The sequence below is a fragment of the Micropterus salmoides genome, unplaced genomic scaffold, assembly GCF_014851395.1.
Source record: "Micropterus salmoides isolate LMB-PRFRI ecotype aquatic unplaced genomic scaffold, ASM1485139v1 Ms_hic_scaffold_17, whole genome shotgun sequence".
Classification (NCBI taxonomy): domain Eukaryota; kingdom Metazoa; phylum Chordata; class Actinopteri; order Centrarchiformes; family Centrarchidae; genus Micropterus; species Micropterus salmoides.
In genome coordinates, this window is record NW_024040817.1 from 12458343 (window position 1) to 12474407 (window position 16065).

Consider the following 16065-nt stretch of genomic DNA (forward strand, 5'->3'; position numbering starts at 1 on the left):
TGCATTGTTCTAAAATCTATAGAGTCTGAAACGAAATTAGCTCAGCAGGCCTACTTTATCTTGGAAACCCGAATGGACCCCTTCACGGACCACTACTAGCCCCCTGACAGAGAAGAACATAGCAAATAAAAGGTAATATTTCTTGATCCTATATATCAGTAGGTATCGCTTAATTCTTTACTGGTTGGGGTGATCGGTATGCTCATATACAATCACCGTTAGGCGCAATTAGGCCTATTTAAAAGTTGAGGTAATGGTGTTAAGGAGGATAATGGTATCTCCCACGTAACTGAATGCAGCATCAGGCTCCTCCCAAACCCAGAAGTGAAACCGGGTCACTGGGTGAAATGGTACGTTTAATCCCGGAGTATCGCCTAACAGGCAGTGTTTTCTTAAAAGTCCCTCCATTTACGCCACGGTTGACCCACGAACCACCAACAGTGAGACATATGTATAATCTGACAGACGGAACTCAGGGCAAGGTATCTCCAAACACTTTCCCGTGTATTGATTGAAAAGGTTGCATGATCAACGTTGCCTCTGGTGTTACTTCTGAACAAATATCAACGTTAGCTGTCTTCATACAGGAAAGGTACGCTCTAGGTTGGAATAGATAGCCTAAACATGCGGGGTTCAGATTTTCTTTTGAAAGTAGGTTTGGTTTTATGGCAGGCGGCTCCTAGGTAAGCGTGGACTTTGAACTTGTTATTGAACGTTAGGCTGTTATAGAAATGCTTCTGGTGATAATTTGAAATATTTGATTCATTTTTATAGTATAGCTGTAAGATCTAGCCTGCTCTATTTATGTTGGAAAAGACATGTCATGGTATGCAAGATATTTTGTATTTGCACCAGGTGTTAAGTTTGGTTACTCACGTGACCAAAAAAAAAAAGCTTTTATTCCACTATATTTGACAAGTTATTCCTGAGATAAAATCATGCGGGCTAAGAGCTGCAACTTCACACTTTTCACAGTTTATTTGCACGAGTGGCCATAGATTACTCGGTATCCACCATGCATGACCTTTAACCTCAGTTCAGTCTGTTCTGGCTACAGCTGATTCTTCTGGAATTAACTACCCTTGTAGAGTAAAATGCTACTGGTTCAATAAGAATCATGGTTTAGAAATTTCATCGTAGCTCTCACACATACAATCACTGTGCAGCATTTCATATGTGTCTCCATTCTTTGCTTTCTGTCTGTCTCTCTGCTCTTTGTTATCCCCCAGTAGTTGGGGCCAGGCAAACATAACCAGCATGCTGGCACCGCAGGCGAATCGGGTCATGGCAGTCAAAGAATGGGAGGAACGCTGGCAGGAGGACAGAATTGGCTTCCATCAGCCTCATGTACACAAGTAAAGGCCCCACTTGTATCTGCCTCCTTGGTAGGATAAGGGCAAGCAAAAGTCTTGTAAATGCATGTGTGATTTAACAAGATTACATTGACCGTAAATACACTTCACCCCTCCAGCCATCGAATAAATATTACTTGTTTACAAGACACATGAGGACTATCAACTAGGCTAATTCAGTCCACACATCGCCACCTCATTCAGAGATTGTTGAGGTTTTTTCATAGAGTTAAAAAGTTTAAACTGAGTGATGATGTAACCGTAGCTATTAAAAATGAATACACAGCAATGTCTGGTGTTTTGCTTATAATAGTGTTTTTGTTTTTTGACAGGATGTTAGAGGACAATATTGATAAAGTTATTGCTGGACGGACAGGAGTTCGCTTCTTCTTCCCTCTCTGTGGGAAAGCTGTAGATATGAAATGGTATGAATAATCACACCATATCCAGTAAGGAAGATCACATTTGGTGGTTACATTTTCAGTTATCATTTCTGTGCCAGTTCCCATTACCTATGATCACAGCATGCTCCTAAATTCCTTCTACTTCCTGTGTGAATACCAGGCTAGCAGACATGGGCCATTCAGTGGTTGGGGTGGAGATATCTGAAAAGGCTATAAAACAGTTCTATGAGGAGAACAACATGACCTACAGCGAGGAGTCTATCCCTGCCATACCTGGAGCAAAGGTTTACAAGGTAGGTGAACTATACATGTGTGTAAACAGTGAGGTATCAACTTGTTTTTCAAATTTTTAGTCATAACATCTGAATGAATGTCATACCTATGCTTAACAAATAATTTCCAAAGATGACTGAAACACATTCAATATATGCAAATGTTTAAGGTGTAACCAATGCATTTTACACATTGTATTTGTTAAACTTTAAAGTTAGACCATTTATGGTTGGCAAATTTCAGCAATTGCTGTTTATGTATTTACATTATGTTTTCACTGCCGGTGGCGGAGTATGCCATTTCCATGCTGAATTCAAATATACACAAGGGATTCACAGGAAACGATGCAGCATGCAATAAACCAGTACCGTTTGTAATTTTATCTCACTGATATCAGCCTCACTGTTTTCTGTTCATCCTACAGCCGTATCAGAGCTGTATTAAGTTACTGCTAATGCAAACCAAAGGACAAGCAATGTATCAAATTACCACAGAGTAGTGCTAATCAATGAGACCCACATGAAAAACATGTTGTATTTGGATACACAGATATGGACAAAATTGTAAATCCACATTATCTTTGTTCCACAGAGCTCAGAGAGAAATATTTCCCTATATCAATGTGACCTGTTCAACTTCTCCAGGCAAGTCAACTAGAAACTGTGTGTGTGTGTGTGTGTGTGTGTGTATGTATATATAATAATCATTTTAAAGATTACCTATACATGTTAAAGTAAACTCTCCTTCGCAGTTCCATTGATGGTCAGTTCGGGGGAATTTGGGACAGGGGATCTCTAGTGGCCATCAATCCAAGAGACAGAGAAAAGTAAGGTTTAAGATTGAACCCTCCACTGAGATTTGATTTTCTTTGTTAACACTCAACATAGCAGATGTTTAATTTTAAAACACAACAAATCATCCAAAAATGAAATTAAAACATTTTAAACTATTTAAATTATTCTAAGTAATTCATATCAGGTGATTTATGAGATACAACACCATTTGGTAATATCTGGGAATAAAACCATACATATGCTCCCTGTTGTCTTACTACATTCTCTCTTACAATACCACAGGTATGCGGCTCTCATAACTTCTCTCATGGCCAAAGACTGCAGATACCTCTTGGACACTTTGTTGTACAATCCTGAATTATACGCAGGTAACTGTCTATATTGGACTTAAAGGTTCAGTGTGTTAGATTTAGTGGCATCTAGCGGTGTCCAGTCTACCACTGCCCTCTACCCTTTCAAAGACTGTAGGATAGCTACGGTGGCTGACACAGCACAAAAGGTGTCGTCTTCTAAAGGTGCTTTCAGACCAAAAGCGAAGCGAGCGTTCGGGGCGGTGAGTTTGCATACAAAGTCAATGCAAAGACGCTTAGAGCTGCAATTTCCTGTTGGGCGGCGCAAAACGACGCGAAGGGGGCGGTGCCGGCAAAGCAAAAGCAACGTTAAGGAATTCGCGTGAGTTGAATATTAGCTGCTAAACTTGGGCTAGAGGAGCAGGGAGCAGCGCTCCAGCTTTTGGACAAATAAACACCAGTGGTCGGACTGGATTATGCTACACCATTTGCTCGCGGTAAACTGCTTTTATTAAATTAGCTTTTTAATTTAGTTTTTGGGATTACAACGTTTATTTATCTTCCCTCGAGCTTCTCAACAGCTAGATTCAGTGCACATCTGGTTCCAGTACTGTTAGCGTCGTTTGGCACTACTTCATATTTATATAAAAACCGGACAAACCTGGACATTGTTGAACTACCTGGTGAGTTCAGAAAACATGTGTATGTAACTTTATTCCAGCTATCGTTGTACTTTACTGTGACCAAGACCATTAAGAAAACAAACATTTTAGAAGTTGTTGTCCTGCTGTCTTGCTGACAGACCTGACGAGGCATGAATTCATATGTTTAACAAAACTGCATCATATTGTAGTTATTTTGGCATCAGTTTGATCCGTTCATTGCTATTTAATCACAGCAAAATGTTTACTTTGGGTTCATATATCTGTATAAATGGCAAGTTGTGTTTATTCGCGTTATCGCGTTGTGTGTGAACACTCCAGGGATGTCCAGCGATAAAACCCCTGCAAGGAAAGTGTTGCATGGATTAAATTCACGCTTGGTCTGAATGCACAGTAAGACAGCAGAGAGTAGCCAGTCAAGAAATTAAGTTCATTTAGTTAGATATATTAAGAAATTATATTTACTTAATTAATTTGTAAAACCATATATTATTGTGACTCGGCCACTGACAGATAACATGGAAAATGGAAGCCAAGAGTGTGAAACATTGTCACGGTTTCTGCACCACAGTCCATTATAAACCAGATGGGTCATTTTTGTAGAGAGTGCCATTTGGACTTCATAACTTGGATAAATAAATAGTTGATTTACCTATATTTTAAAGTTCTATTATATAAAGTATTATATAAAGTAATATAACTTTATGAAAAACATATTGGTTGAGCTCAGGCACCTTTATTGTATTAAATTTAGATATATTAACAACATGTGACACACGGGAAATGTCCACCCTGTTAAGGACTTAGACATAACTGTTTAAAAGTGTTTTCAGGGTATGATTGCTACTAAAATGACAGATGAGGAATCTATAATTTTTCACAAACAGTTTTTGAAATTATTTAATTTGACTGATCTCCTCAAAACTTAGACCTAACAGGGTGAAAACGTTATGTTCAAACACATTAAACTGACTTAATAAAAATGTCAAAATCAGATAGTAAGAGAGCTAGAAAATCACACAGCTAAATGTCACCAGGTCACCTAATGAGTGTGATGTCAGTAAAAAAAAAAGTTTTCCACTTAACGTGACAGTTAATGCAGCTCAACAAGGTGGACGCCGGGGACAAACATAAAACCTTATTTGTCTGTACAAAAGTTAACAATTTCGATAAAAACATTTGATTAAATATAATTTGAACAGGAAAATTAGATAATAATGAAATTTTTAGAAATAAATATGGTTATAGTCGTTATTTTTTTATATCTAAGTTGAATGATCAACACTGGGGACATGGCAAAATCCCATAGTACCTCTTAAACCAAAACTTTTAAAATGTAAACAGAACAACTTAGAACCAAACACCATGTCAAAGATTCAAATATTATGCCTTATATTCTTACCCACCATCTAATGGTTGAAAAAATTGCTCCAATGTAAAACTTATTTGCCGACCCCTGCTGTATATTTCTTCGTCTTCACCTAAACTGCCTGAAATCTACGACGTCCGTGGAAGGGGGGACCCACAGTTATGTAGGTAGAAATGACTCATTCTAAGGTAATAAAAACATAACGATTTATTGTGTAAGGTCTTTATACACCACGGAAAACATAGTTATGAATCTTTTATTGCATTTCTGTTAAGAGATTCTCAGAAATATTACACACTGGACCTTTTAAAATAAAATATCCTGTCTATTTTCATTTATTTGCATTTTAAAATATCTGCAGGGGGGTCAGGGTGTTTGTATAAGTTTTGTGAAATATAAAAGGTATGTGTGATTATTTGTGTTTCAGGTCCTCCCTTTTTAGTGCCTAATGAACAAGTACACGGCCTGTTTGGTGAGTGTTGTTAAGAACAAAATAGCTGAGTTATGGCTGAGTGTCTCTCTGTACTTACTCAACAGCTATGTGATACTGTAGGAAAAGACTAGAATGCCTGTTAGATGTGGACTATGGAGGCTGAGAGTAATTTGTGTTTTTTTTTATGCTGCGTTTCATCCTCAGGGAACAGCTGTGATATCGAACTGCTGCAGTCGGTGGATGCCCTGACAGACAGACAGCGAGCCTGGGGGCTAGACTACCTCACAGAAAATGTACACCTCATTACTCCAAAGAGCATTTAAAAACTAACTTGTACATTTAGAGTACTCAGAAAAGCAGATGTTGGGCATTTTATTGCAAACATAGGTCCAAGGAAATGTATTTTAATGCTTAGACATCTTTTTGATACAGTGGGGGTTCATGGAAATAAAATGTCAAGAGAATCTATGCCTCTAAGAACTGTAATATTTTAAATACCTAACAAAATAAAACTTCTTTTGTAACAAGTTACCTGTGGCTTTATTGAAAACAGTTGGGGAGCTGTTGTTTATTAGGCACAATATTTACAGTTGCAAATAGGGACATTTTATATATCAATCTTACTTTTTTTTAAATAAAACTTAATTGAGAAAACAGAATTTGCAACAGATAAACTAAAAAAATGTTAAGTAAGCAATTTGAGTCATCAAAACAAGACAGCAGTTTATATGGCCTTACAGTTCTGTTTCAGGATATTAACCAATACTAAAAGTGACTTTTTTAATTTAAAAATACACTGGTATGAATATGGTGTAGCCTACTTTTTTGAAAAATCAAAAGCAGTTTAACAATGTACAATATACCATCTTTAAAATCCTTCCTTTCCCTTACTGCAAACAGTACCACGTTTATCTCAAAAGGCTAAAATATTTCTTTGCAGCTGCAGCCCCAAAACAGATTTAACTATAATCTAACTGTAGTTAGACAAAATATTTTATATTAACCCTTCATGAACAAACTGTTACAGTATAAAACTCCAGTAATATACATTTTAAGTCATTGTGGGATCTAGGAGGGTTAGTACTGCATACTAGAAAAAGCACCGTCAACACCAGTCACACATACCGCGGTGTAAAAATCTATTTAACCATGTTTTACTGCTGAGACCCCTGAGATCTCAAGCAGAAGTAGGCTATTGTGTCCATGTAGAGGGTGGGAAAGGTTTCTATGCATCTCTATTAAAATTAGGAAAAGTCATTAAGTATCAAGCTGATAAAACAATGTTAAATATGTGTTTCGAGTGGTTAGAGTACATGGGGGCTCCAGGAACCCAACAGAACCCGACGCTTGTATGTAGATGGGATTTAAATGCGTTAGCTGTTGCCTGGATACGGTGCCTAACATTGGCAAACGGCAACGAGGAAGGAGCAGAGCTAAACCTGCAGAAAGTTTTGTTGACAGAAATGCCGAAATATCCAGAGGAGCAGAGAAACGTGAGTTGCACAGACAAATTTCAAAAAGTTTTCTAAAGTTTTGAAGACGTTATGGGACAAAAAAACGTTGATGCCGTTATGATTTCACCGGTAATGTTGGGCTACTACCGGTGTTTGTGCTGCACAACCCGTTTGTTTGTATGTCCAAGTGTTTTATAAGTAACGTTAATGATAAATGTTTACAATTAATCTTAAAGTAACACATTTAAAAGGTGTAGCTGACATTAAAGGAATACCTTTCAGGTGAGTGTACCGCCTCCTGGCCACTGGGTGTGGAATGATGAAACTCAAACTGTGGAGTTTGTCAGGTGAGAGGGGAGCTGGGCCAAATTACTAGCATACTGCACCTGCTAGCAGTAAAAACACGTCATTAAAGTATATCAAAACAATAACTAAACATCTTCCCTCTTCTCTAGTTGTAGTCCAGCAGATGAGAGTGTTTTGAGGAAAAAGAGGCAAACCAATGAAAATTTCAGCGATCTTCAGCAGCGATCAGAGTGGTAACGTTAGGCCTGGGTCAACGCGCAGCTTTCAAACGTTTAATGATAAATAATATGCAGCCTATCTATTCTCATTATTCCACTGTATTTATTATTATTCTAAAGGCAGAAGAAATGTAGCCACATAATAACCTATTTTTGTAACTGCGCTTGATGTTTTGCTCTTCTACACACAACTAACCTGCACATGTTCATCCTGTTCCCTCAGGTTGGCTGAGATCTACACGTTAAACCATAGAGGGCGCCAAAGCCTTAGAAAGAGCCTGAGCCCCGCTCATCTGAACGCTTACAGGTCCTCAGTTATGAAGAGGGGAGGGGACCGCATTACCATTGATGATGTTAAACGCAAGTGTAACTGTGTTATACTCATAACAATGAGACTGCATGAACTTAAGTCAGCTGCTCCTCTCGGTTTCCTGTAAGAACAGTGGTCACTGCTGAACAGATACGAGTTTGCTATGTGTGAATATCCAGGAATCAGATTTGCATCCAAGTTGCATTTGTGATCACTTGCTCCAATACTTGGGAGTTTGCATTGGAGAAAAAAAAAAAGGCAGATTTTTTAGAGTTGTCTTCCTGGTTTATCCCACTACGCAAACCATTTCCTATTGATTGCTTTTCCAAAATTAAGATTGATCCATTAAGATAGATCTTCATATCAAAACTTTTTGGTAATGGTGATAGCATTCAGCCATAGAATGATATTTTTCCATACCTAATGAGTGCTAGATGACCTTTAACCTTGTTCTGACAAAGCTGTCTTTGTTTTAGAGGTGGCTGTCAGTTTGCTACAGGAGAATTATTCACTTCCCATTCCATTTTGCTTCTTGGCGTTATTGAAGTAAGGAATACAAGGACTTTATTATTAAAGACATACAGTTTCTATTGTTGTACATTGTATTATCATCAAGTCATACACTGATACTAATTGATTGACTGTGTTCAGGAGTAAAGAGCTTGATGAAGTCCTCACTGCCCTTCTCCTGTACCTGTCTTGTTTCTTTGAATACAAGTCTCTGGACAATAAACCTACACCTTTAATGGCGTAAGTATGCTAAGAATGGAACTATACTTTGGGCTCATGTATCTCACAGGCCAGTGATTATTGCCTTTATTTTAATGCTGCTGAATTTATTATGTGTGTTTCTTCCCCTCTCTTTATCCACCAATGTCTATTGACCTCAATTTTTTTTTATATGTTTTCTTCTTCTAATCCCTCTTTCTCTCTTCTCTGCACTGTTTTTCTGCATCTTCACTCCCTTCCTAACCAACCTGCCAGTGTAGACATCATCACAGGGCACCAGATGATGGCGGAGGCTTTGGCCAAAAAGCAGATAGCTCAAAAGAAGCTGGCTATCTGCTACTTCAGCCTAATCATGGACCTGGAGAAAGAACAGCATCAACACACATCATATCACAAGTGAGTATATGTTCAGATTCAGAACAGGTGGCAGACAGAGAAAGTATTATTCCTTTTACTCAGTCATATAGTTACCAGAGTGCATCATTCATCACACCTTTTCAAAAAACATCCTCCTACTGGATTATTTTCTGACATAGTTGATCAGCTGTGGCAATGGTTTCTTGTACACTAGTTGTGCAATTGGATCTCAGAGCTTACTTTAAATGTTGCCCCTTGTTCTCAGGTCTCTCAAAGAAAATTTTTTATGTACTGCTGAAATATAACTATCTGCTTGAAATATAGCCATGCAACTCACAGATTCTGAACCAAAATGTCAGACCTAGTGCTAAAATGAAATCATCATCCACAAATAGAGGTCAACCAATCACCAGTTGCCACAACATACCAAGCTCTTATATGTTTTTGCAGGGGCCGGCTGTCGTCAAACAGAACAGAATGGCTGCTACATGCGGTGGGTGCATTAAAAATCCTACAATGTGCTACACACATACTAATCACCATAATTGCAAATGGACCGCTCCTATTAAAATGTTTTTAAGGTTATTATGAATGTTAGGAACTGGTTAGTGAGCCTAATCGGTCCCCTCGCAAAAATCCCCTCATTTTAAAAAGCTTTGACTTGAAATTTCGTCCCTTGCAAAAACAACATGTTGAAACATTCGAAACTGTATTGCCTCATCTGCACAGAGTGAAGGCCAGTGCACCATCTGCAGAACAGAACGACATTGAGTGTAGGTTATGCCTGGTGGCCTTAATGAATTAGTTAGTGGTAGGAGATGTTGACTCAACACAGGTGCTTTGCTTTGACAGGCTCTCTCCAGTATTTAGCCAGGTGGGTGGACAGGGAGAGAAATATCACGCTCTGTATGTGACCTTTTTGGGACAAAAATAGCTGTTGTGACCTTTTAAAAACACAGATGAATAAGTGGCCGCCTGGGTTTTTAGCCAGAAAGAAGGGGAGTTGAATGTTTATGCAGTGAGTCTCTGAGCAAACGGGATGAATGTTTAACTATGAAATGAATTAAGGAATAAATCGATTTATGTGTAAAGTACCCTCAGGTGACACTCTTTACTCTCCTCCCCCCCCCCCCCACCTTTCTAGTGCTTGTACAGCTTCTTCTGCTATGCGGCCTGGGTGACGTTTGGCAGGAAGGACCTGAGGGACATCCAAGAGGAACTGGGGCGTCTTTTTTACTCTGACACCATTAACACGGCAGTGAGGGACAGGACTGATGGAGACTCAGAAATGACCTTCGCTACTGTTAATGGTTCAGTGAAGACGGGAGAAGCTGACCCCAAGGAGACGGGATATAACGGCACATTCAAGCACAGGTGAGGTAAAGGTTGGGCTGAGGTGGCATGTGATACCATCACTGTCACTGCCTCTTCAGATACTACGTAGTTCACTACAATTTGGTTCATGTCTCTGTGAATTTATCATATACATTTTTGATTGCCCCTACAGGCCAGTTTCAGAGGGTAAGCTACAATATACAGTATAATGGCCCCATGGAGTTAGTAATGTTTCAGAATTCGTCAGCCTTTTGGAGGCAGTCACATTTTGATCAACTTTTTCGAATCTTTGCTTTGTGTCTCATTTATTGTCATTAAAAACTAAATTCACAGACATATTCAGAAAATCAATTTCTGGCCAATTTTGCCTTGAGTTGACTCTGACCAGGCATTAGCCAATAGAAACACTGCTTTCTGTGATTGTGACCCTGCCATACATACAGTACACTATGTGTAGTGCTAGCAGTTTGGTCCTGGACAGGTAGCATACAGAGTTGTTTTTTTTTTTTTTGCTTTTTTTTGCTGAAAACAACTGTCATGTGATCCATTGTTAATATAATAGAAATAATACCTAACCATCAATATGTTTAACCAGTCTGATCCTGATTTGATGTATTATTGAGTAAACAACTTAACAGCTCCAGCAATAAAGTTGTCTGCGTTTGATGGATGTCATGTCAGACCTCTAACTGGAATATGATTGATGTAGACAGATTCACAACTTTGTCCGATAGGAGGGGTCTGTCTGACAGGCTGTTTCATGTTGCGCTGCTGTGTCTGACATGAGATTGGCAGTTGTGTAAGCTGTCAGAGGCCCAGCACTCTTTCCTGCTGTCAGGTTGAGACCAAACAATCAAAAGCTGGGCTTGAAGCTTGCTCACCTCCGGAGGGTGGATGTACACAACATGATTTGGACTAGCTTCAGCACCACATCCAGTTGTCGTGCAAAACATTGTGATTACATTTTTTTAATAACCATCAAACTCTATATGTTTTGTATTTGTTCTTAAAAAGGACTTTGAATTTGACTTCCATAGCATTTCTTGATTATTTAGTTCTGGATATTTGTTTCCACCATAATTACTGTAGGTATGTATGACAAAATGGAATATCTAGGGAATGTCACTTTTCAAAATGCTTATAAAGCTGTCGTCTGTGAGTGAACGAACTGCTATATAGACAGAGCATAGTGTTATATGTATTGAAAAGAAATTTGTACACATTTATTGCTGTCTGTGTTTCCTCCAATATAACTTTTTTTTACATTTGCATGTATATAATAATTTCATATAATTCTTAGGCCCTGCTCCTTGATCCAACTTCTCCCCCCCAGAACGTCCCAAAGGTGTCCTGCCCTCAGCAGTGTAGTTAATCAGCGATCCCCACTGATGGTGTGTCTGCTGCCCTCACCCAAAGAACGGTCACCCCATCTGTTCCTCGGCAGCCGGGCCAGGATGCAGGGCCCGCTGCAGACGGAGCACTGTGACACCAAGGCCCTGACGGAGGAACTCAACCAGCAGCTGGCCAGTGTCAGGTGGTCTAAAACATCATAAGAATATGTGACATATAACACACAGGAAGATGGGAATTGTTTTGATCAGGGTGTGCTGTATCTGTTTCACTACTCCCATACCCCAAATAACAGTTACTGCTTTGTGTATGATGATGTCAGGCAAATAGTCAGGGACATAAAGTGACTTGTGAACTATAGGGGGCAGGAATATTACAAAACAAACTCAGTGTAACACACCACTGATAAACTATTAGCTTATCAAGTGCTCATGGCTAACTTGTTAGTTCTCCATTTAGTCATCCAGCAGACACAGTCACTGGCAGGCATTTTAGTTCTGGTGTGTTCCACCAACTCCTAAGAAACATATCTGGGTTTTTATCTTGCTAAATGCTAGACTTTCTACACCAGCAACTTGCTGGTCAGAACCTGATTGCTAGAAAGGACCACCTGTGGTTTTATTATATATGTGGGGGAAACCTGCCATATTATCTACCATCAATGTGCGGTTGAAAAACCAAAACCATAAGCTTAAATCGCAGAGTGATAGAGCTGCAGAGTGAGATGGTACTTTTCAGTGGGTCAGGTAGTACAGTGACCCTTGATGCATTACAGGGACTCATTTCATTCTGTGATAATGTAAAAATATAGTGAATAGAGTTTGAATTTTAATGTTGCTAATAATAAGTTTAAAGGTTTTTTGTCCTGCATGTTTTGTTTCAACTTCTTAGAAATTGGTAACTAGACATATTACTAACTAGTATGGGGGGTAAAAATGTGATTTCTGTGTGTTAATACCCACTAGATATGAGTAACACAATATGCCCACTGGGGAACATTGTTAATAAAGCGCTCTTTGTCTGGTTCGAATCCAGCTCGGACCAGAGTTGTGGAGCATGGACTGGTAGCTGGAGAGGTGCCAGTTCACCTCCTGGGCACTGCCTGGTGGCTGTTTGTGTTTGTGCATGTGTGTGTCTTTCGGACCTGTGTGTAATAGGAATCTAACCAGATCTTTCATCAACTGAAAGGATAGACCAACACTTCCACATATGTAGAGACCTACATGTCAGAAATCAAACAAAAATGAATCTAATTTAACCCACCCTCTCTCTCTCTTAATTTTTTTTATTAAATCAGGTTTGGGATTCTTGGCAAGCCATTGAGACAGTTCAGCCGCAGTACCCTGATACCCTATGGAGAACCGAAAAACAACAATGCTAAGGATGACTACTACGAACCAGGGAGTGATGTTAATAACAACAGTGAGGATCATCCTGGCATCCATGTTCCAGGTAGCCGTTCGTCCTTAATGGGTCCCAAGTCGACAGGCTTTGCAAGAGATGGCAGCACCAAAAACACTAGACCAGGGATCGGCAAATAAATCTAACATCGGCCCACATTTCTTTCAAACCGTTACATGGTTGGCAGGAACATTATTTCAGTCAAATTATTTCAAACCCTTTAGTAGGCTACTTATGTGAACAATTAGCTCAGTGGGTAGAGTGCAGGACTTCCGATGGAGGAGATGTATGATCGATCTCAGGGCTGGACCGGTAATCTGGCATACTGGGCACTTTGGGGCCGGTGTAACGTAAATCATTTATTTATATTAGTGTTTTTTTAAAAACGGGCCAACGATCGGCCCATAAAGCATGGACAGTGACCCATTGGGTAATTTTCTATCCTGACATTGGACTGGCCCAATCACATCTCTTACTAGCCCCACCCCCTCTGCTCTCTGTTTCTCGCGTTGCGGGCCAAAATATTTTTCAGACGGCTGGCGCCAAATGCGCGAAAGCAAACCGAAAATAACCGATATGTTTGCTGCTGGGGCTGCAGTACCCTGCGTAGCGCAAGCAATCACCTGAAGGAGTAAAAGAGCTGTGGTGGCCACTGCCAGGCCGAGGGGGAGGCGTGTGTTAGCGAAACAGAGGGACAAAGTGATAGGGCGGAGGGAGAGAGAGAGCAAGAGGAGAGTGGCGGTGAAGCGGTAAGCATGGAGTAGGTCAACCTATCGGGAGGGAGCTGGGAGGGAGGGTCATTTACACTGGGGACGCTGGGGACATATAGCCACCACGTTTTAAAAGCATTTGTTAAAAACGTTCTGAAAAATGGCTTGCACCAAGAAATGTTGATTAACAAATAAAAATGCTATGAGAAAGGTTTATTTGCACAATAAGAAAACCTGCAATGCAATAGAAGAAACCTCTGTGTGGTCCAAAAAAAGTAAATTAAGCAAACAATAATAAGCTATTGATTACTGCATTATATTTTATTATATTTTTATATTGTGAATTGTCACCTGCCACCTGAATTTTGTACTTCCCTATATAAAAACTTTTCCACCATTAATTGGTGCAGAAAATGTCTCCAGAATGCAGAAGTGTTTAATGCTGAAAATCTTTTCCGACCCACCTATCTAGACCCCCCTATCAAATATTTAATTTATAAATATTTTTCAAAATAGTAGGCCTATTAAATATATATTCCCGTCTTGTAGTCATGGAGAACAATCTTGTGCAAATGTTACATCTCAGTGTTTCATCACACCCCTAATCTGAACCCCTAAATGGATCGATGATGTATTTTTGAGAGGTGACCGATTTTGGGGGACCGCCTCCGCCAAAAATGCCAGGGCCTATTTTTTTGCCCCAGCCCTGATCGATCCCAAAATCCGGCGGACTGTTTTTCCTCCCTTGTTAAACAAATTGATTAGCCTATAAGGACACTTTTTCACATGCTCACAATAAAGCATGTGCTGCAGTGCACGTGTATCCTGGCGTTTGATTCGCATTCATAAACCTATGGACACCAATCTTTATTTCCCTGAAGAAATTCAGGGGAATCCAATCACACCTTTACTGGCGGCTTTTACAGAGGTGTGTCAAGTAAGCCAGAGACTCTTTCGAATGTCCTTCAGAACTTTTCAAAGTAAAAGCTCTCAATAAACTCAACATGAAGCATTGCTGCAAAAAACATTCTCGTGATTTTATTTTGGAGGCACAATATCGTAAGAGGAAGTGACAATGTGAGTAACTGTTGCTGTCATGACTGAGATCTATTTCAGCATCAGCCACCAGGGGCGTTTCCAGGCTCTTGAAACATTGGGGGCTTAGCCCAGCCCAGAAATCTTTCATGTTTTCACCTATTTTAAGCCCAACCCCCCCTCCCCCCCAGCCAAAGTACAACAGTAATGACATCTACACAGTAACTCTATCAACTGTCTCATTTTCTGTCGCTACCTTGTTGTGCCATTTGTTAAACAGAACTTTGTACCTACTTTACCTATAAATCATTGAGCTACATCTTAATTATAAAATATTATTGGGCGATAGGCGGGGTACACCCTGGCCAGTGATATAAATACATTTATTATGATTTTTATAATTACTACTGATATAATTAACACTGCTAATATTAATTAGTGGGGCCAGGGGTTCCTCCCCCTGAAAAAAAAATCTGTTTTTCATTAATTGAGGAAATGTCTTTATTTATATAAAAATAAAAATATATAGTGTAATATAATGCAGTAAGGCCCTCAGGCATTCTGTATTGCTGTCAGATATGTTTCTCCTGTATATCAACTTTTCTCATTAAATTGAATCCCTGCTGAGTCTACATACATGCAGGAATGTCTGAAGTAGCCTAAAGTCTTTTTAAATGTGCATGTGGCACCTTTTAGCTTTATTAATTGGAATTCAGTTCAAACTCTTGGATTTTTATAGTGACTGTGTTTCAGCAGGTTTTCTGCTCATGCTCAAAACTTTCTGCACATTCAGAATCTCTTCTCTGACATTTGCAGAATAATATTTTGAGACAAAAGTTTTAATATTAAGACAAATAAAATCATTATCTGATGAGAATGAATTCATAATATTAACTAAATCTACATGCCCCTCTTCTCTGCATTACCCTGCGTTATTGCTTTGCTGATATGGTAGTATGTTACTCCCTTTAGACCATCTGACAGACAAGAGCCCGTCTGGGACTGTACTGGATGAGACGATCGAATTGCTCTTCATCAGAGGTAGAAAACTGAAACTGAAAACACTTGTGATCAGGCATATGACCACAAATCCACACAAATGTTAATGGTAATGGTAACAGCAGCTCTGATAAAGTGCAGTTCACAGCCGCTTCAGAGGGAATTAAGTATCCTGGAGCAGAGAGACAGTCAAACAGAGCAAAGTGTCTCAGAGCGAGGAGGACAGAGAAAGCAAAAGTCTGTGTCGCGGTCAGGTGTGTCATGTTATTCTCTTGCTACTTTGT

The 16065-nt window shown here is 39.5% G+C and overlaps 2 protein-coding genes across 6 annotated transcripts; both read left to right on the forward strand.

Annotated features, from left to right (window-relative positions):
* The first annotated feature begins 353 nt into the window (after positions 1–353).
* On the forward strand, positions 354–6108 carry LOC119907875 (probable thiopurine S-methyltransferase). 5 transcript variants are annotated; one of them, XM_038725566.1, is made up of 9 exons: positions 354–482; positions 1230–1355; positions 1685–1777; positions 1917–2049; positions 2621–2673; positions 2781–2855; positions 3106–3191; positions 5572–5616; positions 5782–6108. In XM_038725566.1, exons 2-9 carry the CDS (start codon positions 1258–1260, stop codon positions 5898–5900), a joined length of 702 nt encoding a protein of 233 aa, XP_038581494.1. In that variant the 5' UTR covers positions 354–482; positions 1230–1257; the 3' UTR covers positions 5901–6108. The 5 variants fall into 5 exon arrangements, with proteins under 5 accessions (XP_038581494.1, XP_038581491.1, XP_038581489.1 ...); XM_038725563.1 differs by having other exon boundaries at positions 437–592; positions 1233–1355; XM_038725561.1 differs by having other exon boundaries at positions 443–592.
* A 249-nt stretch (positions 6109–6357) lies between these two features.
* On the forward strand, positions 6358–15270 carry LOC119906689 (protein phosphatase 1 regulatory subunit 36). Its single transcript, XM_038723996.1, has 11 exons — positions 6358–7070; positions 7314–7378; positions 7487–7570; positions 7779–7915; positions 8342–8411; positions 8517–8615; positions 8850–8990; positions 9402–9444; positions 10096–10325; positions 11620–11820; positions 12934–15270. Exons 1-11 carry the CDS (start codon positions 6858–6860, stop codon positions 13175–13177), a joined length of 1527 nt encoding a protein of 508 aa, XP_038579924.1. The 5' UTR covers positions 6358–6857; the 3' UTR covers positions 13178–15270.
* The last annotated feature ends 795 nt before the right edge of the window (positions 15271–16065 follow it).

Bases quoted from the DNA above. Each gene is read 5' to 3' on its own strand.
- LOC119907875 (XM_038725561.1), top strand. From the start codon at position 525: ATGATCAACGTTGCCTCTGGTGTTACTTCTGAACAAATATCAACGTTA. The intron at 1,356-1,684 runs GTAAAGGCCCCA...GTTTTTTGACAG, and splicing joins CATCAGCCTCATGTACACAA to GATGTTAGAGGACAATATTG. The intron at 2,856-3,105 runs GTAAGGTTTAAG...ACAATACCACAG, and splicing joins AATCCAAGAGACAGAGAAAA to GTATGCGGCTCTCATAACTT.
- LOC119906689 (XM_038723996.1), top strand. From the start codon at position 6,858: ATGTTAAATATGTGTTTCGAGTGGTTAGAGTACATGGGGGCTCCAGGA. The intron at 7,379-7,486 runs GTGAGAGGGGAG...CCTCTTCTCTAG, and splicing joins CAAACTGTGGAGTTTGTCAG to TTGTAGTCCAGCAGATGAGA. The intron at 8,412-8,516 runs GTAAGGAATACA...GACTGTGTTCAG, and splicing joins TGCTTCTTGGCGTTATTGAA to GAGTAAAGAGCTTGATGAAG.